Below are 27,315 nucleotides of genomic sequence, written 5' to 3'. Positions count from 1 at the left end.
TTCATTAGCAGATAAAACATATTTGACTAATGACCACACTGTTGTTCCCAGGTGCTGCTATAATTTAAAAGTAGCCCATTGCCCTAGATAAATCATTTTTCACTTAACCTTTCAGGTGATTTTAAATTCCATCAGCCTGGGAAGGGGAAGGAGAGAAGACAGAATGAGATCATTGAAGAAAATGGCCAATGAAGTTTAGGTTTTATTGCAGATGATTCTTTTTTAATTTTTTTGTTAACATTTATTTATTTTTGAGAGACAGAGAGAGACAGAACACGAGTGGGGAGGGGCAGGGGGTGGTGAACACAGAATTTGAAGCAGGCTCTAGGCTCTGAGCTGTCAGTACAGAGCCCAACATGAAGCTAGAACTCATGGACCATGAGATCATGACCTGAGCTGAAGTGGGACGCTTAACCGACTGAGCCACCCAGGCGCCCCAACTGCAGATGATTTTTTTTTAAAGAAACAACAAAAACTTCCATGTTCAACTTTTGATGGTTTGAAGAAGGAGTTTTTGAGTTTGACATTTAACAACTTGATTTGCTGCATATCAAATAAAAAAACCAGACTATATTCGAGTGTGGTCAACTGGGATGCTTTAAATATTTTTATGGTGTTGCTTTCTAGCATTTGATGAATACAGAAATATTAGCCAGAAGGACATTGAGGACAGCATAAAAGGAGAATTATCTGGGCATTTTGAAGACTTACTGCTGGCCATAGGTAAGCCCTTGAGTGTTTGGAAACTGAGTTACTTGGCACTTGTTTTAAATTGATGTGAAGATTAGCTCCTTTCCTGTAGGAATCCTGAGTGATGCATCTTTATGCTCCCATATCCCCTAGCACAGTCCATGGTACACACAATATGCTCAACAAATATTGTTAAATGGATGCATGAAGCAGTTATCATTTTAGGTTTTACTTTGTCTTTTAATTTTGTATTGGTTTGTCACCACGCTTGGGTTGTAAATTCCCTGAAAGATGAAAATATTACATTTATATTGCCATTTTTATTGGGGCTTGTTGAAAGACTGAGCAACTAAGCCAATTTAGTGATTCATCATATTTGGTTATTTTTGGAAGATATCAATGGCTTCCCGAAACTGAGCCCCGGTCAGAGCTATAGGTCTTCTCCCTCTTGGCCTTGCCAACCAGGAGTATCGAACAGAAGGTCAGTCACAGACCAAATCTGTTCCTAGAGACATGTGAATTAAGGAGCAGACGCAAAACACTGTTACATAAGTGGATGGGTCTTCTCAATGAGGTCTCTGCCTCTTTGTTATTTATCAGCAGTTAAAGATGCTAGAAGCAGAGCAAAGGTACACCCTAGGGAGTTAGCGGTGTAAGCGTAGGTGTTGCTGTGTCTGGGAGTTGGAGATGAGTCGGCTGCTGTGGGAGTTTCTCTGGCAGGTTATTTTATTTTTCTCATGACTAAAGGTAATTACTGTGCTAACGTTCTGTGCAAATATGACGTGATAAGCCTTTGAAATTCAGGTGAAGCATTCCCCTCTTCATTCTCAATAAAAGCCAGTGGTGACGAGGGGGTAGAGTGGTATGGTTACTCAAAGAATCTTTTTAAAAAATATATTACCATAGATTAACTCAATTTCCATTAAATGAAACTGAACATTACTTTGCTTTTTATAACAGTCCGTTGTGCCAGAAGCATGCCTGCCTTTTTAGCTGAAAGACTGCATCAAGCTTTAAAGGTTCGTCTGGAAATTTCATATACATTCTTATTCTCCCTCAAGAAGAATATGAAAAGTATTGCATAATATTGATGGAATTTCACGTTTCTTTTCTCCTTTGATGAGTTCTTTTTTGTAGCTAAATTGTCTACTAATTTGTCTCATAGGTAGAGAGTATCCTAATCCTTATAGAGACAGGTACAGTGACGTGTTGACTAAATCGTTTCCTCCACTTCACAGTATATGCAGGCAGTAAAAGTTGTTTCAGAACACCAAGCCTCAAGCCTGACCCATTAGATCCAGTGGCCTCTCAAACTGCCTTTCTTAAACTAAACCAAGCTGAGTCAGTAGCCTTTCGTGCCATAGAAACCCTGGGTTTCCTTGTCTATTGACCGCTGATAGATGGTGAGGTCTCTGAGTACAGGCGTTTTTCTTGCTCTTTTCTATCTTCAGACCTTTGCACTGAGCCTGGAACTTTAGAAGATGCTTACTTCAGGGTCTTCACTGGAAATTTCCTATAAAGGTCCACATGTGCCTTCAAAGTTATGTTCAAAGTGAACACGCCAAGTCCCTCACCTCACCCCCCACCCAAAGGTGCTTCCTGTCCTGTGTTCAGTCACCTCAGTGGATAGCCCCAACAGGAACTAGCCTTGCCCTACTTTCTGAAGTTATACCATTCACCCCATCTTTGTCCCCCATGCCTCAGCCACCTTGGCCTTCTTTCTGTCCTTGACTATGCCAAATGTCTTCCCCCATCAGAGTCTTTGAGTTTGTTGTCCTCTCTCCCTGGAATGTACCTTCTCCAGATCTACCTCTGGCTGGCTCCTTCTCACCTTTCAGGTCACCTCCTGAGAGAGGTCTTTCCTGACTAAACAGGTCAGTTTGCTTCCTTTCAGTCACACTCCATTATGTAATTCTTACTACTATTTACATAAACATGTTAATTTTCTTTACTGTCCATCTCCATCCATTAGAATGTAAACTCCATGCAAATAGAGATATAATCTGTGCTGTTCACTACCGTATGCACAGTACATGGAGCAACGTCTGATATATAGTAGATGTTCAGTAACTGTTTGTTGAATGAATGAAGAAATGAATAGTGTCAATATCCACCTAACTGCTCAGCAAGAAATTTTACACTTTTCTCCCTCCTTCATTTTCCCCAAATGATACATCCCTAAATTGTGTCAATCTACCCTTGTAAGCACCCCTTAAATCTACACATTTTCTCCATTCCTACCACCATTATTCTAGGTCAGGCCATCATGAGCTCTCTTCTTGTTACACAGTCACCCCTGGATGGGTCCCAAAGCTTGTAGTCGCATTCTGTTCTCTGTATCCCACTCTTGCCCTGCAATCCCATCTGCATGCTGCTGTCAAAGGCATTTCCTGAAACACAAATCTGATCTGCTCTCAACACTGTCATGTTCAACAGATTGCAGTTGTTCTCCACATTTGGGGTAAAGTCAGAATTTCATTTCGTGGTTTACAAGGTCCAGCCTTTTCAGACACATTTCTTGCTATGATTCTTCCCCATTATTTATGCATCCTTGAATGTGGCATTCTTTCTTGGCCTGAACCTTCATGCATGCTGTCTCCTCTCTTGGAACATTTTTCCCCCTCTCTATGTGAGCCCTACCTTCTTTTCATCTGGCTGATTATTTAGGTCCCAGCTCAAATACCACTTTCTCAGACAGACTTTTCCTAATTCTTGATCTGTTTTAGGCTCTCCTTACATATGCTCCCATAGTACCCAATATTTCCCATATGTTGGATTGTATTGTAATGGCTTGTTTTCTTGCCTGTGTCCTTTACAAAATTGAAAGCTTAAAAAGGGTATCTCGTTTTTGTTTTTGACATTTGGCATGGTGATGGCACAGAGTAAATGCTCAATAAATATTTCTTGAATATATGAATGATAAAGTTTGATGACAAATGAGTGGAGAAGAGTCACTGTGGTTGAATATTTTGTGCAGCATTATCTATTTCCTGTAAGTATAGATCTATATATTGTTTTGCGGCCAGTGAGATTTGTATTGTGGACACCTGTGTTTCTTAACAGGGTGTTGGAACTGATGAGTTTACTCTGAACCGAATAATGGTTTCCAGATCGGAAATTGACCTTTTGGACATTCGAGCAGAGTTTAAGAAGCATTATGGGTATTCCCTATATTCAGCAATTAAAGTAAGTCTCCCCTTGAAAGTAGTAAAACACATATTGCCTTTTTCTACTCATCTTCTTTCCTGTATACTCTGTAAACATAGAGATATGTGACTCAGTTTTCTTACTCCCTGTCAATGCATGAATGTGTTTTCCGAGTTTAAAATAGTGATAGCATAGGAGCGCCTGGGTGGCTCAGTTGGTTGAGTGTCAGACTTCGGCTCAGGTCATGATCTCATGGCTTGTGAGTTCAAGCCCCGCATCAGGCTCTGTGCTGACAGCCCTGAGCCTGGAGCCTGCTCCAGATTCTGTCTCCCTCTCTCTGCCCCTCCCCCACTCACACTCTGTCTCTCTCTCAAAAATGAATAAATGTTAAATGAGCACTGGGTGTTGTATGTAAGTGACGAACCACGGGAATCTACCCCCAAAACCAAAAGCACACTGTACACACTATGTTAGCCAATTTGACAACAAATTATATTAAAAAAATAAAAATAAATAAAGTGTACAACTTGAGGAATTGAAAAAAAATTTTAATAGTGATGGCATAAATAAACAAATGAATGAACAAATAAATAAATATATAAATAATAGTGATAACAAAATGTCTCCCAAAGATAGTGATTATTTTTCAGCTCCAAAATCCCAGGCACATAACAGACACTCAACATTTTCTTTTAGGTTTAGTGGCCATTAATTGTTCTTCTTCTTTGGATTATATATGCAAATCAGTTACCTATATTTTATATTGTATTCTTATTTATTTATAGTCTTATTTATTTCAATTTTTCTTTATGACAATAGAAGGAAATAAAAATACATGTTTTAAAGTTCCTATTTTTAATGGAAGTATAGTTGGCATACAATGTCCCGTTAGTTTCAGGTGTGCGGCATAGTTAAATCTCCTCTTGTTTTACTCCAAATATAGAGAGCATGGTTCTGCACTGTGGAACTCTTTTCATTTCAGTTTATAGGAAGTTTTCTCATTCTTTTTAACAACTGCACATCATTCCATTGCTTATGTATTTGCACCCACCATATCAATAGATGTTTCCAGTTTCTTGCTGTTACAAACAATTGAATGATGTTGTGCTGTGCATGCCCAATTTCATGAGGTGCAAGTGTATCTAAGGGATACAGTCCCATACGCCAGTAGGATTGCTGAGGCAGATGTAAATACGTTCGTAATCTTGGTAAATGTTACCAGTGCACTTCCCTTTGCACATCATGTAGTCAACTCGATTCATTCACCAAAACGAATCCTATTTTTCTTTCAGCCAGAGCTTTTGTTTTTACACTAAACCTTTGCAGAAGGTGCTGCAGGCTGAAGTTGAAATTGAGGAACTTATTCAACAAGGCATCTCTCAGACTGTGCCTGGGGCTTAGCACAGATTTCATCAGTTCACACTCAATGCAATTTGAATCGATTCTGACACATCACAATAGTTTCAATCAACACAGGAAGATTTAATAATGTTAACCATATTGTACTTACTAAGGCAGAAAAGTAGACTCATACATTTTATAAAGATTGCCAGTAACAAGGTTGAAACATAAAGAAGGCCTTCAGTTCACCCTCAGCAAACTGGAAAATTAAATTAACCATTAGTTCTCCCTCCCACAGTAGTCTGGCTAATTGAGGCTTATTATATTAGGAAATATCTAAACTATGCCTGCCTTGATAGAAAAGAAAAATCCCTGGCTAAAGAATTCAGTTTGTAATTTAAAATTACATAAGGTTTCTTCATTTCTATCACCTAAGGTGCCTTTTTTTAAATGAAATGTTGGGTTGGATCAGGGAAAAAAATAGAGAGGTTAATTAAACTATTTCAATAATCAGTAAGTATAAAACAAATTACAAAGGAGACCAAAGACCTACCTCCCCCAAAATCCCAGGCTCGGATAGACTCACAGGTGAACTTCACCAAACTTTCAAGGAACAAATCTTATACAAGTTGTACCAGAAAACAGGAAAAGTGAAAGCTGCCTAATTCATTTTATGAATTTAGTATAATCTTGATTCCAAAGATATAGGATAAAGAAAATTACAAATTCATGTCACTTATGAACATAGATAGCAAAGAGTAAAATATTGACTGAATGTATCAGTTTAAATTTTTTTGTAACGTTTATTTATTATTGAAAGACAGAGAGAGTCAGAGCGTGAGCAGGGGAGGGGCAGAAAGAGGGGGAGACACAGAATCTGAAGCAGACTCCAGGCTCTGAACTGTCAGCACAGAGCCCGACACGGGGCTCGAACTCACAAACTGCAAGATCATGACCTGACCTGAAGTGGGACGCTTAACCAACTGAGCCACCCAGGCTCCCCTGAATGTATCATTTTATCAAAAAAAATAATGCATCAGAATCAAGTGAGGTTTAATCCAGCAATGAAAGAATGGCTCAACATCAGAAAATTAATATGATTGCCCACATTGCACACATATAAAAGATAATTATATAATTATTTCAATATTTTCAGAAAAAGCTTTTGAAAAGGGCCAATACCTATTTATGATAAAAACATTTACCAAATTAAGAACAGAAGCAAACCTCCTTAAATTGATAAAGCTTACATACCAACATATTATAACAAATACATATTTATACTCGGTGGAGAAACTTTAGATGTAATTCCTTTAAGATAAGGATCAGAACAATAATATTCCCTACATACTAATACATACCATGCTACTACTGCCATTAATATACCTTAATGCTATCTTACAGAGGACTAGGGGTCCTGGACAGTATTGGAAAGGAAGAAAAAAATACGTGTAAAGATTCAAAGGGAAGTGTTGAAGCTTCCGTTATTTTCAGTAGGTACAATCATCTTTCTAGAAAAAATCAACAGGAATTATAAATTATTATCAGTAATAAAAATTCCACAGTGTTGCCAGTTAAAGATCAACTTGTAAAAATTAATAGTCCTTCTTAGACTATATAATCAGAATTAAGCTACCATTCATAATAGAAACAAAAACTATATAACTCTATGGAGAAAACTTTAAGACTGTTCTAAAGAGCATAAAATATGTCAGTAAATGGAGAGCTGGTTCATATCACTTGAGTAATATGATAGGATATTGTAAAGATGTCAGTAATTCCTCAAAGTAAGCCATATAAATCAAATGCAATTTCAATCAATATTCCAGCTAGATTTCTTTGAGGAACTTGGTTAACTTACTCTAATATTTATGTGAAGGAATAAAGATTCATGATTAATCAACCTTGAATAAGAGTAAAGGGGCACCTGGGTGACTCAGTTGGTTAAGCATCCCACTTTGGCTCAGGTCATGATCTCACAGTTCATGGGTTCAAGCCCCACGTTGGGCTCTACGCTGATAGCTGAGAGCCTGGAACCTGCTTCTGATTCTGTGTTTCCCTCTGTCTCTCTGCTCCTCCCCTGCTTGTGTTCTCTCTCGCAAAAATAAATAAATACACTTAAAAAAAAATAAGAGTAAAGATAGGGAAAGGGCTCGTCCTATTAGAGACTGCATTGGTACAGAGCCATTATTGTTTTAAGTGTAGTTTTGGAGTAAGAACAGACAAATTAAGCAATGGAACAGAATGGAGACCTTAGAGACAAATTCAATTGTTTGTGGAAACTCAGGATAGAGGGAACACCATAAATCAGTAGGGAAGGGACAGATAATTTAGTAAAAATGTATTGGGAAATCTGGTCGATTCTACAGTGAAAAATAAAACTGGATCCTGCCCAACCCCGTATCATTGGTAAACTGCAGATGAACTAAAAACCCAAAGATAAAAGATAAAATTAGAAAGTTAATCCAAGAAAATACAAGAGTTACCCCTGTGACCCAGGAGCAAGGAAAGAATTTTTAAATAAAACTTCAGAAGCACAAATCACATTGCAAAAATGACAAACAAAAGAAAATGTGTTATTAAGTATACTATTAAGTATAACATTATTTACTATTAAGTAATCTCATTACATTTTCAATACTGACACATAGGATTTTTTTGATGTTTAAATTTCTATAATTCAAGAGCTAGAGTTCCATTTTGCATATCACCCGACTTTTGGTTCTGCCTCCTCTTCCTTCTGCCTATAGTTTGGACATTTTTCTGCTCATTTTTCTGCTCACTACACCTTTCTGGTGTTGGTGATTGGTGGGGGAGAGGAGGAGAGAGAGAGAGAGTAGGAAACACAAATGTGTCCCTCTCATTACTTAGTAGTAAGACATTAATACAAAATTTGGATAAAATTACATTAATAAGATGTCACTGAGCAACAAACTAAGTAGCTATTGAATAAATAGTACAATTCCAATGTCTTTAATGGAAATCATAGTAGCCATCCTCAACGCATAGTCTATGTGGAGATTTGAGGTGAACATAAGTAAGGTAATTAGAAGAATATACTATGAAACAACATACAATTAAATTAAATACTGTGGTACAGAGGAGAGCAACACGGGAATTCAGAGTAAAGAAGTTTGGGGTTAGATAGGGAATGTTTCTTGGGGAAGTGGGTCTTGAGCCTACCTTTGAGGATTAATAAGCTTGTGTTGAGTGCCTCCTGTGGGCCAGGTGCTATGCTGCTCAACAGGGACTCAGGTGAATGCTCTAGAAATGTATGTATGGTTAGGAGTAGGAGGGACAGAAGCAGTAAGGCACTTGATTGATGAGGGGATCTACCTTGGGGAATACTGAAAAACAAAATCCAACTGGCAAGATGAATTCAGACGAAAGAGAGTTTTGAGGTCACAGAATTTGTATTTCATTCATCCACTAGAGATATTTACTAAATGCATATTATGTACCTGGTTCAGAGTTACAATTACAAGCAAAGAAAAAAAAAGTTTCCCCGTCCTTATGGAATTACAAATAAATGTAAAGTTACAACTATGTTAAATGTAAAGGAAAGAGATACAGTGCTGTCAGACCATAGGATAGGGATAGGAAAAGCTTCCATGAAGAAGTTATGATTGAGTTCTAAAAATGAGTAGACAAAGGTTGTGGGGTTGGAGAATCAGTAAAGCATTTCAACAAAAGGAAAAGGAATTACAAGGGGAAAGACCTCATGGTAAAGAAACATAATGAGAAATAAGGCTGAATGGACCAGATCACCCAGGACCATTTGTCAACCTTTGAAGATTTTGTCTTGAGCCCAAGAACCTTGAAGAGTTTTCCACTTAAGTGCATAGCGTCATGATCAGAAGTACATTTTGAAAAGATGCCTGTGATCACAGACAATGCATTGGAGAGAAGAAGGAAGAGATTTGGGAGTGTTGAGTTCGTTTATTAGTCATATTGGAGCTGCTACAACTGGGGATTGCAAAGTAATAATGCAAAGAGATCAAAGAGCAAAGGCTCAAAAGATATTTAGGAATTAAAACTTAGGGGACTTGTTGTGTTACCTTGGTAGAAGGAACAACAAAGAAAAGATGTCAAGGATGACTTCCAGGTTTCGAACTTACGAACAGATAGTGATGCCATTCCCTGCACGAAGGTCAGGCTTTAGGTGTGTTTGTTTGTTTTTGTTTTTTTTTACTTTTCTTTTTTGGGAATGGGGGAGAAGTTCATGAGTTTGGTTTTACACGTGTTGAGTCAGAGATGTCTTCGAAACATGGAAGTGGAATTGTCATGTCAGGAGCTAGTGGTATGAGATACATTTTCAGAGTCAGTTATGTTACTGAATAGCTGGATGTGAATGAAAATCCTCTAAGGAGAAAATATAGGTAAGAGTATAGAAGAGAAGAAATATAAAATAGAAAAAAGCTTAGAATTGAGAACAGTAAGAATTAACAGTGGGAGAATACAGTTGATGAATCTAGAGCCAAGGAAACTAGTGACAAGAGATGGGAGCCTAAAGCAGATTTGTCACAGTCGGAATGGAAAAAGGAATAACGTAAAAACCACTGCAAAGAAATAATTGGCAGGATGGATGAAATGTAGAGAATAAAAGATGGGATCAAAGTTGGGAGAAGAAAGAATCAGTGGTACCACTGTTAAAATACACCAACACAGACATTTGACTTCTTAAGAGCAATTAATATGGCCTAAGTAGGAAGACATACATTATGTTCAAAGGCTTTGAAATTACATGAACTTTTTTGTGGTTGTAAAATTTCTAGAATAGCCATTTTACTAGAAGGCATAGAGGTATAGAGGTAGAAGAAAGGATGAACATTTGTTTAGTACCGAGAATGGATCTGCATTTTATGTTAAGCTACTTGGACGTATTTTCTTTTTCTTAAATTTTTTTTAATGTTTATTTATTTTTGAGACAGAGAGAGAGAGTCAGAGACAGAGTGCAAGCAGGGGAGGGGCAGAGAGGGAGGGAGACACCGAATCTGAAGCAGGCTCCAGGCTCTGAGCTGTCAGCACAGAGCCCGACGCGGGGCTCAAACCCATGAACTGTAAGACCATGACCTGAGCCGATGTCAGACACTTACCCGACTGAGCCACCGAGGCACCTCTAACTACTTGGATGTATTTTCTTGTCTAACTGATAGAACCGCTAATAATTGTTTACAACTTGGTCGGAGATGGTAAAGGGAGCTGTTTTAATACCCAGTGAGAGCACTGTTGGTTTATCTGCAGTTCCAGAGATTATTACATCTGGCAGAGCAAAACTTAGAAAGCCCAACAGAGGAAGAACCACAGTCTATATAAAATAAGAGAATGTATATTAACGCCTATTGTGTCTCATTGTGAAAGCAACACATAACCTCTAAATAACCTTTTTTCATTGTGTCTTTTGCATTACTGCTTACTCTAATATTTATCCTGGTGTGAAACTTGAGTGTAAGAAGTGCTCGCTGTTTGAGTTGCCTTGAATAAAATGAGAATAATGTGAGGATTTTAAACAGTCTAGATTAAAAGCCAAGTTTTACCTCCAATGCTATGCAAAAGTTTTACCTGTTTTGCCTAGCAAACATGGCATCTTTGTACACAAGCCTGAATCTCACATGTTGTCTGTCTAAACAAAGATCTTTTTCGGCTAGCCTAGGGGAAAGGAACTGAGAAGCATGCACTTTGGGAATGTCAGGCAATGTAGTATGGTGTTAAGGGGCCAGGCCCTACCTGTTCATTAGTCTCTATATGATTTCCTAACCTCTGTTTTTCTCATTTTATCTGTCTATTAAATGGACATACTTAGGCTACCTACTGCATAGAGTCATAAGGGTTATAAGGTTAAAGTAGTTAACCCTTCCAAGAGTAAGTGTTTGATGAATATTAATATGTTATTAAGATTATCATTTTTAAAGTTTTGTTAGAAACGTAATATTATGTGATGTTACATAATTGATGCAATCTTATTTTTCAAATCCAAATTGAAATTTAACTGCCATGAATCAGGAAGAATTTAAACATTATATATTGTAAAGAAGATGCTAGGCTGGAACATAATCACACTCAGGCATGAATGAATAACAGAATTACAGATGCATTTCACAAAATGGGACAAGTCATGAGTCTCACCCCACTGAATCACCCAGGACTGTGGGATTTCATTCGTTTTGGTCCCCTCATTATTTATGCTATATCTGTCCTTCTCTCCATCGGTCCTGTTCCTTACAGTCGGATACTTCTGGAAACTATGAAATCACGCTCTTGAAGATCTGTGGAAGAGATGACTGAGTGAAGAACGCAATCTCCGAAGGCCACTGCTCCCACAACGGGCCTTTCCAACAGCTCTGCTTACTCCTTTCTCAGAGTTTTGAAAACCCCAAGCAAGCGTAAACAGCAACCTGTTTTCCTAACAGACACTTCCATCGTTCCATAATAACGACAAAAAGTGATTCTAGTAGAGCACCTCAGCATCATCTAGGAATTCATAAGTGAAATTTTTAAGTGGTATTAAGGATCTACTAATACAACATAAATTATATTTCAGCTTAGGAAGTGAGAACCTTTGCAGAATTCTAACACATTGAATGTGTAAGCAGCATTAATAAAAGCTGTTGCCTTTGTTAAAGGTAATTTGTCTGTTTTTTAGCCCATACCAACATTGTCTTGCTGGTTGCTAACAATTAATGATATTTTAAAACGCATTTTTGTTATAAAAGCTATTGCTGCTTTGCTTTATGTATTACCTTATTAATCGCATTTAGCTTTAAGAAAGGAATAAAATGAATGTAATCCTGGCCTGCTCTTTCTAGTTGTGATCTAGCTATAGGAGTGGCAGTGCATGATAAGTTATTTCAGCCCCCGGAAAACATCTGCTGAACTATTAATCTAACCACTTCCTGTCAAAATGGCAAGCATGAATTGTGGTTGTTTCATGCTAAATACTACTTTCCCAGAATGGCTATGTAGAATCAATTCTTTAAAGTTTCTTTTCCTCTAAAATAAGTTGGCAAAACTATGCATTTAAAGAAAATCCTTCATGTTATCTTTGAAAGGGACCTAATATCAAATACCTTGACTAAATGAAATATATGAGGTAAAACTTTCCAGTTGGAGTTATCAGTCTGGACTTGAATAGAAATGATAAATGTATGAGAACTAAAAATAGGGATGTGTGAATCCAGAGCTTTTAATCAATGCATTCCACTGGCAAACATTCTGAGAACTTTCAGAAGGAGAGCAAATTATTTCTTGTTCTGGGATTTCCAGACTGCATACAGGAAAAAAGCACAAAGATTTAGAGTCAGGCACACCTGCCAGTTTTGACTTCCTGCCCTACCGCTTACTAGTTCTGTGACCCTGAAAACTTCTAAACCCTGCTAAACTGAAGTTTTCTCATCTGTAAAATGGTGATAATTATAGCACCTACCTTTCTCATAGGGTGTTTAAAAGATTAAGAAAGATAATGCCTTTGAAGCACTTAGCCCTATGGTTAAGTGCTCAATTACCAAGTTATTATTATTATTACCAAGCAACATCAAAACGACCATGACAGCATTGCAGCGTTCTTCAACAGACTTCGGTTTATCTACCACGTGCCAAGCTCTGTGCTAAGTAGGTATTGGATGCACCAAGGGGACTGAGACTCATGTCCTTTCGCCAAGGACCTTAAAATCTGTTCAGGGAGAGTGGCGAGTGCATATAATCACAACCCAAATGTACCACGTTGTATTGAGAGAAATAACATTGTGTAAGAAACGGAAGTGGTATGGAGGCTGGATCAGTAATTCAGCCTATCGAAGGTTACAAACTCCACCAGTAAAGAAGAAGAAGAGAGGCTCTCCAGATAGCTGAGAGCACTTGCAAAGTCACAGAGTTATGAACTAGCACAATGTGTGCACAGCGCTACCCAAAGGTTATGTATGGAGGCTTAAAAAACAAGGTGGGGGTATGGTGAGCGGTGATAGGCAGGGGCCAGATCACAGCTGTCTCATGCTAAAGAGTCTCAAGCAAGGGAGAGTCATGGATGGAAGGAGCATTCCAGGAAGATTTCAATTGGGGAAATGATGTCAAATTTTTGCTCAAGGGAGAAGGATGTTTGGGAGAAGAAAGCTAGAGGCAGGAGCTCCCTTGGCAAGTTCTCAATCAAGTCTCGAAGTATCAGCCTGAGCTAAGATAATGGCAAGGGAGGACAAAAACCCATGAACACACTTAAGAAATGTTTAAAAGATAAAACTAATAGAATATGGTAATCAAGGTAGTTAGGTGTCAAGTTTGCTCCATGATTTTGGCTTGATTTAGTGAATGAGTGTCTCACCAAGCAGTAAATCATTACTAATACTCATTGAGTACTTACTATGTATCAGGCACTATGTTAAACAGTTTTGTATATGTCAAATCATTAATCCTGAAGGAACTTTACAATGTAGACACTAAATCACGGATACAGGAATGGAACCTTAGAGAAATTAAGGAGCTTGACCATTGGAAGAGCCAGGATTTAAATCCAGCAGCCAACTCCAGTGTCCAGGCTCTTAGCCACTATTTGCCTTAGAATTTATCCTGCCTTGGGATCATTGTTCCTTTCAACCCTGCAATGTAAGTTATTTGAATGCAGGGATTTTTGTCTGTTGCATTCACTGCAATATTCCTAATTCTTAGAACATGCTTAGCACATAAAAGGCACATGATAAATCTTTATTGGGTGAATGAAGTTCTTTTTCCTCTATGCCTTTGACCTATATAAGTGAATTTAGGGCAGTTTTTTAAACATTTGTAGGTATACCTGAATCTCCGCTTCCCAGGCTTGGGAAAAGAAACTAACATCACTACACTAAAGGTAGACTTGGAGAAAAGTTCATAAATTTTACCCATATGCAGAGCACTTCTTCCACACTACCCATCACTGTAGAAAGGAATATATGAAGCTGGCCAGGGTATTGGGACTTCTGGAGAAGCAACAAGTTCAAACACCTGTAGGCTCTCCTTTACTTAACATCAAGCTGAATTCCTGAAATGGCGTTACAAGATTTTAATCTTGGTCACATTCTCCAAACTCATGGAGAAGTAATCCCTACCCCCTTTGGATTTTGATACTAACTGTTCCCTCTTCCTCTGGAAAAATGGTTTGCTTCACTAGCACTCTCCCACATACATTTTCCTTCCTTCTTTCCTTCCTTCCTTCCTTCCTTCCTCCTTCCTTCTCTGTTTCCTTTGTCCTTCTCTCCCATTCATTCTTCTCTCTCTTTATTGATCTCTGTAATGTAATAAGCATTTTGGAAAGCACTCTCCAACATGAATACTAGGACCTTAAACTACTACCAACCACATGACCTTCCTCTCCCATCCTCCCTCCATCTCCCCACCTGACCTAACTTTCATTTCGAATTACACGTTCATTGTCCCCTTGCTTTCTTTTTATATCATTTTTCATTCAATTTGTTTTTCTTTACTAATTAAGCCTCTGGGACTTCTTTTTTTCATTTAATATTATTTTGTAAAGTGATATCCATATCATTGCATGTCATGTATTTTATTTATGTTGACTGTCACGTATCATTCCACTGTGTAAAGTCATCATTCTAGGAGGCCACAAAGTTGCCCTCAAGGAAGTAGGGAAAGCATAATTTCATCTGGCTCCCTACCCCTTGTGCTTAAAAAAAAAAAAATTAACATTCATTTATATTTGAGAGACAGAGTATAAGTGGAGGAGGGGCAGAGAGGGAGACACAATTCAAAGCAGGCTCCAGGCTCTGGGCTGTCAACACAGAGCCCGACTCAGGGCTTGAACCCACAAACTATGAGGTCATGACCTGAGCTGAAGTCTGATGCTTAAGCGACTAAGCTACCCAGGTGCACCATCCTCCCCTCCCTGCCCCAGGCTTCTTTGAAGCTATAGTGCCTCACTATGGCCACAGAGGTAGCTTTCATCTCCAGTCATGAAACTAGGAACAACCTGGATTCTTCTCTTTAATGGGTGCTGATCACCAATTTCCAACGTTGGGCGGGGGTTCCAACAAGCAATGCTCCACCACCAGCTGGATGTCATACAATTCAACTCAGTTCTACCAGCATCTACCTGGATTTAGCATTAGGTCTCATAGGTTAAGGGCTCAGTCCCACAAGACTGCCCCCTGCCAACTTCAGATGCCAATCACAAGTCCAGGTTGTCATCTGTGCTTCTGACCCCACTGCCTATATGGATCAGAGGTTCCTTGGGTGTAATTAATTTGCTAGACAGGCTCCCTGAACTCAGAGAAACATTTGTTTACACTTACCAGCTTATTACAAAGGCATATAATAAAGGATGCAGATGAACTCTAAATGGAAGAGATGCATAGGGCAAGGTGTGTGGGAAGGGGCGAGGAGCTTCCCTGCCCCCTCCTGGGGCACCTGTCTCCCAGCACCATCACGTGTTCACCAACCTGGAAGCTCTCTGAGCTCCATACAGTTGGGATATTTATGGAGACTTCATCACACAGGCATGATCAATCATTAATTCCGTTTTCAGCCTTTCTCCCTTCTCAAGAGAGTGGGAGGCAGGGGTGAACATTTTCAGCTTCTAATACGGTTTGGTCTTTCTGGTGACCAGCCCTCATCCAGGAACCATCTGGAACCCTTCCAGAGTCTCCTCCTCGTTAGCAAAGACCAAATATTAAAGTAAAAGACTTATCACTTATTGATAAGTCAATAAGTGATAAGAGTCAATAAGAGTCGATAAGAGTAAAAGTACTCTTATCACTTAGGAAATTACAAGGGTTTTAAGAGCTCTGTGCCAGGAGCCAGAGATAAAGACCAATATATTTTTTTTCTATTATCTCATACTCTTCCTTTCCCAGGGATTGACTGCATACTCTGTTACGACAAAGGACAACCACGAACCCATTGTAAATGCCAGTGTGTGTTCTATATCTCTCAATCCCTCGCCCAGTTCCCTATTCATAGTTGGTACATAATAAATTTTAATGACAATGATTTGTAAAGTGGGGTAATAGACCTTTTCTGCCAGTTGTATCAGAGTGTTGTAAGGAGCGCAGGAAAAAATGATTACAGCTACCTTCTAAAGTATTGAATGTTACTCAAATGTAACAAAGAATTGTAGAGTTTATAGTAGCATAATCAATTTTTGTTGTGTATATGAGTCAAGAACTTACTATGTGCCAGTACTATGCTAGATATTTTAGATCTCATTTATTCTCAGAGTTGTAATGTTATTTATCTATCTTAAGTACTTTATGGAACTAAGCATGGTTATACATATCAGTGTTATCCCCATTTTACAGATGAGGAAAATGAGGCCCAGATAGGTTAGGTTACTAGCCCAAGGTTACACAGCAGGGAGGCCAAGGTTTAGGATCTGGGCCTATTGGTGTCTGTGTGTGAGTGAGTAGGAGGAACGTGAGAACCTGAAGGAAGTGATGACCCCTTAATAGAAAGCTGAAAAGAGAAAGAACACTGAAATAATGAGAGACTCCCAGGAAAGCTCTCCTCCTCCAACCCTCTACTCCCATCCTTCTTGCCTCGCATGCATTGGACCAGCTGGTAGCTGCTCAATGCACAATTCTGATGATTCTGATGGAACATGGCCCTCTCAAGATGGAGGGTTGTTGTTAGTGATCCTTCCAAAGAACTACAATGCTTATTTAAATATTTAAATACAATTCAAAAATGAGAGGGGCAGTAGAGGGCACAGGCAGTGCCATGGTTAAGTGCATGGGCCCTGGGGTCATGCTGCCCAGATCTGTGACCTTAGGCAAGTTATTTTACCTTGCTAAGTTACATATTCATCACCTTTACATTGGGGACAATAATAGTTCCTGCCTTGTAAAGCTATTTTGATAAGTAGATGAGAAAGCATTTAAAAAGCATTGAGCATAGTACATAGCATATGCTAAGCCCTCAATGTTGGCCTAGATCATATTATTATCACAGTGTACTATTCAAAGGCCATGTTTTTACTGCCTTCAATTTCCACAAGGTGGCAGGTCGAGTTCAAAGTGGACCCCACGGCTCTGTGTCCCAAAGGCGGAATCTGCTTTAATTGCTTCAGAATAACTGGGCCAAATCTGAACAGTTGGCAACATCTTCATTATATTGTCTATAGAATATTTGTTATGGTCCGGGCATCTTACTGTTGCTGTAAAATTCTTAATGGAATATATGGATCATTTAACTTAATCCTCTTGTTTCTCATGACTCCCAAGACCATCTGCATTAACTCTTCCATGGATCACCTGCCCAAGTGACGACATTCAGGTCATCTCAGCACACTCCAAGTTGAGGCCCCGAGGACCGTGAAGAAGAGAGAATTAGCAAGCTGGAGGGAGTCCTGGACTCCATGACTGGTGAGCTGCAGAAGGCAGAAGGTTGGCATGCCTCATTCTAGAGGGATAATGTAGCTCATTAGGAGCTACAAAATGACAAATGAAGATATTGAATAGGGGATTCATGAGCCTGTTTCTGAGAGTGTATTGAAGGAAATTTCAAGATAGCATAATTCAGACTTTTGTGTATCTTCTCCATTTTTCCATTTTTCTAATTCTAATTGATAACCTCTAATTTTAACAATTTGTCTTTAAAATTTTTTTAATGTTTATTTTCGAGAGAGAGTGTGAGCAGGGGCGTGGCAAAGAGAGAGGGAGACATGGAATCCGAAGCTCTGAGCTGTGAGCACGGAGCCCAATGCAGGGCTCGAACCCACAAACTGAGAGATCATGACTGGGGCCAAGGTCGGCTGCTTAACTGACTGAACCACTCAGGCCCCCCTGATAATCTGTCTTTAAAGCATTGCTTTTAGAGTCAGATCCAGTGAGATTGAAATGGTGCCTTCGTTACTCCACTATCTGTTAAAGCAGTATTTATACCAGTAAGTATTTGACGAATACGTAACTTCTTTACAGTTCAGTTCTTGGCTGTAATAAAAGCATCTACCGTAAAGAGTTGTTGTGAGGGTTAAGTGAATGAAGCATGTGAAGAATTGAACTCAGTCAAAAGTAGTTAGTTAGTCCATAAGTATAGGTTTGCCCAGCAAACAGCAGATAGTAGGTGTTCAAAACGCACTTGCAGAATAAAGAAATGAGGGGTGACTGGGTGGCTCAGTCGGTTAAGAGGCTGACTTTGGCTCAAGTCCGGCTTGGCTCACCTCACAGTTTGTGAGTTCGAGCCCCACATGGAGCTCTCTGCTGTCAGTGCAGAGCCTACTTCGGATCCTCTGTCCCTCTCTCTCTCCCCTTCCCCTGCTCTCTCGCTCTCTCTCTCTCTCTCTCAAAAAATAAGCATTCGAGAAAATAAAGAAATGATATGCACAGTGATAATAACCCTAAGACTGGCCTTGGGCCTTTTCAAGGAAAACGCTCGATGAAATCAACGTCATCTTGTCAAATACGCGCACGTCAGTGGTTAGGTGTGCAGGATCTGAAGACAGGTTCCCCAGGCTTATTTTCTGCCCACCAGTTGATGATTGTGTGCCATGTGAGTGAGTAGCTTTTTTTTCTTTTTTTTTAACATTTCTATGCCTTAGTTTCCTTAGCTGCAGGGCCAGGATGGCAATAACATCTTACAGATTCAAATAGGTGTGAGGTTTCAATAAGTCTATTTAGGTAAAGCACTTAGCACAGGGCCTGCTGTCTTACGTGCTCAATAAATGTTAGCTGTTATTCTCTGGCTCAGTTTGGAAAAGCTACAATTGCTTATAGTTGATTCACTTGGGGGATTTGGGGATGTTGTAAAGCTAACTCTTCTAGTTTGTAATTAGGAAAGAAGATCAAGCGGAGTCTTGGCAATTTCCTGCCTCTGAAACCTTGTGTTTTATGAACCACGGAAAGTACCCCAGATTTCTTTTCAACTCCACCCTGGCAAACTGACAAACTTAAATCTTTCCCACCCACTCTCCGTACGTCTCCTGCGGGACTATGAAAGTGACGCAAGTATTAGTTGCTTGGTGTATAAGCTCTTTTTTTTTTTTTTTTTTTTTTTTTCTGAGACAGAGATAGAGCGTGAGCAAGGGAGGGACAGAGAGAGAGGGAGACACAGAATCAGAAGCAGGCTCCAGGCTCTGAGCTGTCAGCACAGAGCCCAACGCGGGGCTCGAACGCATACACCGTTAGATCATGACCTGAGCTGAAGTTGGACGCTCAACCGACTGAGCCACCCAGGCGCCCCTGTATAAGCTCTTTTACTCGTACTAGATTTTCTTCTGGTTTCAACAAACTCAGTTTTATGCCTGCCAGAAGGCCAGCCCTGTTCTGAGACCAGAGTTTGCCTGTTGCTGTGGATTTTATAAAGTCAAAAAGTGGTAGAGAGGAGAATTTCAAGTGAGGAGGAGGGTTACAAGCGAGGAGTAGCACTGAATGGCTCTCTCCGTAAACTGTAAAAAGAAATCCCAAACCCCCAGACCCAAGACACTGAAACAGCACATTCAGCTGTATGCGTTTTAAAACACAACCATGCGTTAGAGAAACCGGGCCTTCAAAACCTACGTGAGTCGTCTTTCGGCACGCATGAGCTTTGTGGGACCGGATGTGGCAATAAAGGATGGCCCAGAGTGATTTGCAGAGCTCTGAGCTCGCCCTGAAGTAACAACTGATAGGCTACAGACCACACGCGAAAGAGAACTTTGAAAAAGGACATTGAGATCAATGTCATTGAGATCAGCTCCTACAGAAGCAAACATGCTGCCAGAGTAGGGAGGTGGGGGACAACAAAGGTCCTGGGTGGGGAGTGAGAAAGAGCCAAATTCACACCTCCCTTCAGAGAACTACAGCAAGCCAGAGCAGAACTGGCCTATACTGGCTCCTGGCCACATTCCTCACAAGAGGTTTGGAGATTGCCAATGGGGAAGATTTAGACTTTTTGTTTTCTTTCGTGTTGGAGACCTAAGTCTCCAAAGAAAACCTAGATCATGCACTGAGGACTCTATTTAAACAGGTATTAAATGGTATCCTCATATAAAATACCTTCTTTGGTTGCTAGCTGTCAAACCAACTCTTAGGTTCTTTATTCCTTCAGGTATTTATTACATGGTAACCATGGTCCAGAAACTGTGCCAAGTGATGAGGTTATAAAGATGAGTAAAGCTACCTATTTCCTGACTTCGAGGAGTTGATAATCTGAGGAATGAGGAAGGGAGAATAAAGACATACCTGGCTAACTAGCAAAGGTAGCCTCATGATGGTGGTGGTGGTGGTGATGCTGATGTTGGCAATGGAGACAGTAGATGGGTTTGAGGATCAGGCAGACTTGGCTGCCTCCCTTCACAGCTCTTTAACCTCAAAGAGGATGCACACACTGTTGTTCCTAACTTTCAGAGTTGAAGAAAAAGATATTCGAAGGAAATGCTGATTTTTAGGTGCTCAATGAATACCAATGTCATACAGGATGGTGGTTTGGAGTCTGAAGCCCATCTCCATCAGGTTCAAAATCCAACTCTAAACTTACTAGCTGTGTGGGGTACCTGGGTGGCTCAGTTGGGTAAGCGTTTGACTTCTGTTCAGGTCATGATCTCATGGTTCATGAGTTCAAGCCCCGCCTCGTGCTCTGTGCTTACAGCCCAGAGCCTGGAGCGTGCTTCGGATATTGTGTCTCCTTCTCTGTCTCTGACCCTCCGCCACTCACACACACACTCTCTCTCTCTCTCTCAAAAATAACTAAACACTTAAAAAATTTTAAACTTACCAGCTGTGTGATCATGGACAAATTATTTAAAGCCTTTATGCCTCAGTTTCCTTATCTGTGAAATTTGAGTAATAGCAATAAATAAACTTACCACCTAAGATTACAATGATTAAATGGATCGATATATGTAGCCTGGTTCAGCATATAACAAGCACTATGTATGTGCTAAGCTATTTATTATTAACTGCAGTAAACTATGATATGCTTTATAGCAATGCTATTAAAAATGCTAAGGACTGCTACTCACCCTTAAAATGTATAAACAGAAACAGAGATATAGAGACAGACATATAAAAGAGATACTCATGAAATTTTGCTAAATGGGAAAAAAAAAGCATGCTGATAAAACAGTGAGAAAGAAAACAGAAAGACTGGGGGAGGGAGGGATGGGTGGGTGATGGGCATTGAGGAGGGCACCTGTTGGGATGAGCACTGGGTGTTGTATGGAAGCCAATTTGACAATAAATTTCATATTAAAAAAAAAAGAAAACAGAAAGACTGGAAGCCAACGTACATGAGAACATGAACTATTTATCTTTGAGTGGTTAAGATGACAGGGAACTCATTTTCTTTCTTCTTTAAGTTGTATTTGGTAAGTTCTAAAGTTTATTGGTTTAATAATTTTAAAATATTTGTATATGAGGCACAAGAAAGTTAGGCTATTGAGGCACCTGGGTGGCTTAGTCGGTTGAGCCTCTGATTCTTGATTTTGGCTCGGGTCATGGTCTCATGGTTCATGGGTTGGAGCCCCATGTCAGACCCCACATTGGCAGTGTGGAGCCTGCTTGGGATTCTCTCTCTCTCCCTCTCTCTGCGTTTCCCCTGCTCATATACTCTCTAAATAAATAAATAAATAAATAAATAAACAAACAAACTTAAAAAAAAAAAAAAAGAAAGATTATTAAAAATTTCCTTGAGGGGCGCCTGGGTGGCGCAGTCGGTTAGGCGTCCGGCTTCAGCCAGGTCACGATCTCGTGGTCCGTGAGTTCGAGCCCCGCGTCGTGCTCTGGGCTGATGGCTCAGAGCCTGGAACCTGTTTCCGATTCTGTGTCTCCCTCTCTCTCTGCTCCTCCCCCGTTCATGCTCTGTCTCTCTCTGTCCCAAAAATAAATAAACGTTAAAAAAAAAAATTTCCTTGAGCTGAAATGAAGGAATAAGTTCTGTCAGGAAAGATTCCCTGGGGACAGACACTTGCAGCTAGGCATTAAAGGAAGTAATCCATAAGGACTTTGAAGACATGAGTATCAGTACAGATATCAGAACAAGCTCCCAAGAACTGCCGTGATTGTGTATTATTTGATTATATTGGGAAAAAAATCACACAGAAATCATACATGAGGTAAGTCGGCCATTAATCCTCAGTGAAGTGGTCGTCTCTGGACACTGAATATCAGAGTCCACCCTTGATTCTCATTTCTTTTCCTGTATCTGAGGTATCTGGTGGAGACGTTGATCTGTCTCTGTCTTTCTCTTCTCTCTCTCTCTCTCTCCCTCTTTTCTCTGCTTCAGAAATATTATCATGGGATCCTGTATTTTGAAGATATCTACAGACAGTTAAGTCTTCTTTGTGACATACCCCACAGAATAGATGCTAACTATATTGCATACTTTCCGGACACAGACAGGTAATGTGAGAACTGTGTAGACCTCCCTATCATGGATTAGAGCCAGGATAAGATCCAATCTTATGTGTACTAAGAGCTGAGTCTTTCCTAGGAAGTGGGTGGTACAGAACAGCAGGGAAGTCCTATCTTTCTGGCTCTTTCTGTGTCTCCCCTCAGACCTCAGTACTCTAATGAAGTGCTAGAATGTGCTTCAGGGCCAACCAGCCCAGGGCCCCTAACAACTATTTCAATCTTCTTGTGTATCAGCCACAACTTAGCCCTCCATCGTGGAAGTCTAAATTCAATAGCAATGACTGGGCAATGTCTCCAATTTATCCAGACATGTTTCTGAAGGGAAGACACGGTGACAGGGAGAAAAGCAAATTCATTCCTCTCTTTGCCTCATGTCTCTCCCTAAGCCCTCCACTTTAATTTCTGGCTAACTTCACAGCCATGTTGACACGACAGAGAGAAGTATTTGCATTGTTTAGTCTACTTTTAATTATTTCAATATGGAGACCATCCCTGGCCACCAGGCAACAAACTGTCCGTTCTTGATTTTCTCCTTACTCTTTCTTATGGGTTTTGGATATGTGGTTTGGCTGGACCAGGTGCAGCCAGAAACTTCTTGGGAGGTCCAAGGTTTCTCAGAATTTATAATCTACCCAGAGAAAGCCCCTGTAGGGAAACTTCACAGACCTTTCTGTAGTTCCATCTCTGAGAACACCACAGTTGTCCTGCTTCTCCTTGGCCTCCTCAGTGTGATGATCATGTCTTCTTTCTTTAGGATAGGCAGTCTCCCTGACCTTTCCCTTCCTAGGTATAAAGACTAGACTCTGAAGCCGTACTCTGGGTTCAAGTATCATCTACTTGATGTGTAACTTTGGGCAAATTACTTCGCTATGCTGATCCACCATTTCCTTCTATTTATGAGATGGGATTAGTGAAATAAATCAGAGAGAGAAAGACAAATACTGTATGATCTTACTTATATGTGGAATCTTAAAAAACCCAAACTTGGGGCACCTGCATGGCTCAGTTGGTTAAGCATTTGATTCTTGATCTTGGCTCAGGTGATGATATCATGGTTCATGAGTTCAAACCCTGCACTGGGCTCTGCCCTGATGGTGAGGAGCCTGACTGGTATTCTGTCTCTCCTTCTCTCTTCCCCTCACCTGCTTGTGCTCTCTCTCTCAAAATAAATAAACTTAAAAAAGAAACAAAAAACCCCAAACTCACAGATACAGAGAATGAATTAATATTTGTCAGAGGTGGGGGTTAGGGGGTGGGTGAAAGGGGAAGTGGTCAAATGTACAAACTTCTAGTTATAAGATAAATAAGTCCTGGGGATCTAATGTACAATATAGTGACTATAGTGAATAACACTGTATTGTATATCTGAAAGTTGCTGACAGGGTAGATATTAAAAGTTCTCATCACAAGAAAAAAATGTAATTATGTGTGGTAACGGATGTTAACTAGGCATATTGTGGTGATCATTTTGCAACATATACATATATCAATCATTATGTTGTACACCTGAAACTAATATAATGGTATATGACCTGTTAGATCTTAATTTTTAAAAATATGGGAGTAATAATTTATCTGATATTGTCAAAAAGGCCCAAGGTGATTAGATCTGTTTTTGAAAGATATAGAGGATAAAATGCACCAACGAAAGTTACCTAACAAGAAGCACCTAATGCAGCATTTGAAATACACTAATGAGTGGATACTATTTATACTTTCCCCCAATTTCCCATTCTCCTTTCCTGTAACAAGTACATGCAAAGTCTTTACTACTATAGGGAAATAGACAAAGGACTGCATATTGTGTACAATAACCATGGAGAAATTTCACAGCTTAGCAAAGGATACCACGTTCTTGATTCTGTGACAGAGAGGGAGAATTCCACTTCCCTTGGACTTTGGTTTTAAGCCCTCACATTCTCTTCTCACAAACAAGCCTGAAGATCCAGTGGGTGTTGATTGCACCATCCTTTCAGGTCTCCCCTGTCTCGATAATAATAGACCCCGTTTCCTTAACACTCACCATGAGCCATGTGTATATAGTATTTCATTTTATCCTTACAACTCCATGAGGCAGATAATGTTACCTCCATTTACTAGTTAGGAAACTGAGGCTCAGAAAGGTTAGGTGTCACAACTAGGTTGTTCTGGAGCCACAATACACCTGAGGTCTCCATGGCTCCCAAATTTGTGTGCTTGACTCTCTCACCGTGGTGCCTTGATGCAATAGCACCAACAGCTGCAAAGCTCTTTACTATTGAGCCCTGTTTTCCAAGGGGGGGATGGATCCAGAAACTTGCTTTGTCTCATGAACCCTCTGGCTTCATGACCCACGCAACTTCATGATACATCACTGGCGTCTAACAGTCATGGATACCAAAGTCAAATAAGTCCCTCGAAAGTTTACAAGTCAGTAATAGAAAATCATCTAGCATAGGTTAGCATAAGGGCTCTACAATGTGCTTTCACGGGTGAAGGGGCAGAGTTGGAACACTGAAAAAACTTTTCACCGATACACAGTCTCCCTGTTTTTGTGTTTCCTATACTTTCCGAGAGGGAAGTACACGACTGTTTGCTCTTCATTTCCCCACGGAGCACAGCGCAGCAGTCCTGAAACCACTCAGCCAGGAGGACTTGGCAGCTTCTAAAGGTCATGTCACTGGCCAGTACAGTCTGAGTCGAAGTGATTGCAGACATACAGGGGGTCAGCAGGTGCCAGCCTGAATGGTGGGGGAATCCACAGTTTCTGGACTGGGAGGAGAGTAGGCATCAAGAGAGGAAACCGGGGGCACCTGGGTGGCTCATTTGGTTAAGCATCCGACTTCGGCTGATGTCATGATTTCGCAGTTGGTGGGTTTGATCCCCATGTCGGGCTCTGTGCTGACAGCTCGGAGCCTGGAGCCTGCTTCGGATTCTGTGTCTTCCTCTCTCTCTGCCCCTTCCCCGCTCGTGCTCTGTCTCTCTCTGTCTCTCAAAATTGAATAAACGTTAAAAAAATTAAAAAGAAAAAAGAGAGGAAACCAAATGAAGAACAAGATCATGGAGGAGAAGCAGCTGTCACTCTTTGTACTTTAAGTGGCCAGGACGTCTTTAATAAGGCAGTGGTGAACAAATAACACATATTGATGGCCTGTGGCGTCCTCAGCACTGTGCTCCAAGCTTTATACGGGCCCTTGGGTACAGCAGAGTTGGAAAGACCTCATTTATCCTAACTCTTCTCCCAACTAGCTTTGAGAAATTGAGAAAATCATGCAACTTCTCCAAGTGTTTCTTTTATCTGTAAAATGGGAGTCATAATGCTGCAGTAAAGCTAGGTGGATAGGAAGCACAGAATGTTTTTGGTGCCTCACCTATATTTCCTTGACACTCAGCGTTCCGTACATGCTGTTGCCTACTGTAAGTGCCTGTGGTAGTCTGCATTCGGCCTTTATCCAGCTACAGGACTTTGCCTTGGGCCACGTCTAAGACAGAATCAACAGAAGCACCTGTGGTTTAATACTTCTGGGAAAGCCCTCAACTAATGAGAGATGGGAGGTAGTGTATAAATACCTGAGTGCTCTCTCCTCTCAGATGGGCCAGCTCTCGGGTATGATTTATATTGCCTCTCAGAGACCTCCGGAGAGGCTGAGTCCCCATCGCCCACAGTAATAACCGGTTCATAACATGCTCTCTATTGACTGCCTTCCCTCTTCTGTTTTGCATCTACACTCGTCTTCCAGTGCCTCCTGGGGCCCATGGATCCTCGTCTCAGGGTCTGTTTCTGGGGAACCCCGCCTAAAATAATCAAATCATTTTAAGTTGGAGGTAGAGCTGTGCATGTAACTTTGTGAGGTTACTGCACAGAGAAGTTGAGGGAAGAAAGTGGAGGCTGAAGCAGGTAGAAATCGTCTAGAACGGTACATTCTATGTGCTGGTGTGCTAGGAAGTTAGCAAGAGAGTTAAAGGGGAGGCATGAGCCATGGTGCCACTAGCGTTAGATAGTACTGGGTGGGACATGAGCCATTTCTTCCGAATTATTTTCCTCCAGAAACACAGTGTAACTTGGAAACACAAGCGAAGAAAATGAAAGAGAGGGAGGACAAGGAACAGAAGCAATAAGAAGAGAAAGAGAAGCCCAGGGAATTATCATCTACCAAGTTACCGCTACTTTACGTCTATTTCCCTGGGGTCTTTGAAAGTCAAGTCTAGGATATGGCGGCACACGAGGGGTCAGCTGTTCTAGCAGGCAAGACGGGAAGCAGTGAAGGCAAACAGTCAGTGGATGAAGCAAGATAGATGCCAGGGAAGCTGGAGATAGACCGATGGGAGGAGGTGACAGGCCATGCCTGCAAATGGGATAATAATCTCAGACACACACCTGTGCAAGCTCTGTGTATAGTTCTTCTGGCCAATGGTGGTGGGGGAGAGGGGGCTATGATGGAGGATTTTAATCTGGGAAGCGTGTGTGGATTCAAGGAATCTGAAAGGTTAACACGGATTTTGAAGTCACTGAAGGTGATGGCCAGGAAGAGGACAGAGGTGAAGGGACATGAGTCAGCCAAGTCTGAGGAAGTGAGAACAGATCTGCGAGTTACAGTGCTGAGAATGGTACGGGCTTCATGTGAACAGCAGATGAGAGCGGGGGAGGACAGTGGGAGGGTGAGAAATCGCACTGGAGAGAGGGAATAAAGCTGGTGCCCTACCTCACCCTCTGATTTAAGGGAGTAGGAGAAGGTAAAACCTTCCTGCTAGGAACATTTGGGAGAACAGTGATGTCACAGGAGAGCATGTTTGAGGCAAGAAGAAGGAGGAAACAGATGAAACATGGATTTATGCCAACAGGGATTGTAATAGT

At 40.6% G+C, this 27,315-nt stretch overlaps 1 protein-coding gene across 2 annotated transcripts in view; it reads left to right on the top strand.

The window, feature by feature from the left end:
• The window catches only part of ANXA3 (annexin A3), a 53,168-nt gene extending 41,198 nt beyond the window's left edge, over positions 1 to 11,970 (top strand). For both annotated transcript variants that reach the window (XM_047857105.1, XM_047857104.1), the window contains 4 exons: positions 628 to 723; positions 1,651 to 1,709; positions 3,754 to 3,876; positions 11,404 to 11,970. In XM_047857105.1, the coding sequence (XP_047713061.1) occupies positions 628 to 723; positions 1,651 to 1,709; positions 3,754 to 3,876; positions 11,404 to 11,463 (338 nt within the window). In that variant the 3' untranslated portion in view covers positions 11,464 to 11,970. The remainder of the gene's footprint in view (positions 1 to 627; positions 724 to 1,650; positions 1,710 to 3,753; positions 3,877 to 11,403) is intronic.
• Positions 11,971 to 27,315: the final 15,345 nt, after the last annotated feature.

The sequence above is a fragment of the Prionailurus viverrinus genome, chromosome B1 (genome assembly GCF_022837055.1).
Source record: "Prionailurus viverrinus isolate Anna chromosome B1, UM_Priviv_1.0, whole genome shotgun sequence".
NCBI classification, from domain to species: domain Eukaryota; kingdom Metazoa; phylum Chordata; class Mammalia; order Carnivora; family Felidae; genus Prionailurus; species Prionailurus viverrinus.
Note: the sequence above shows the minus strand (reverse complement) of the source record. Positions and strands in the feature narration are given on the sequence as shown.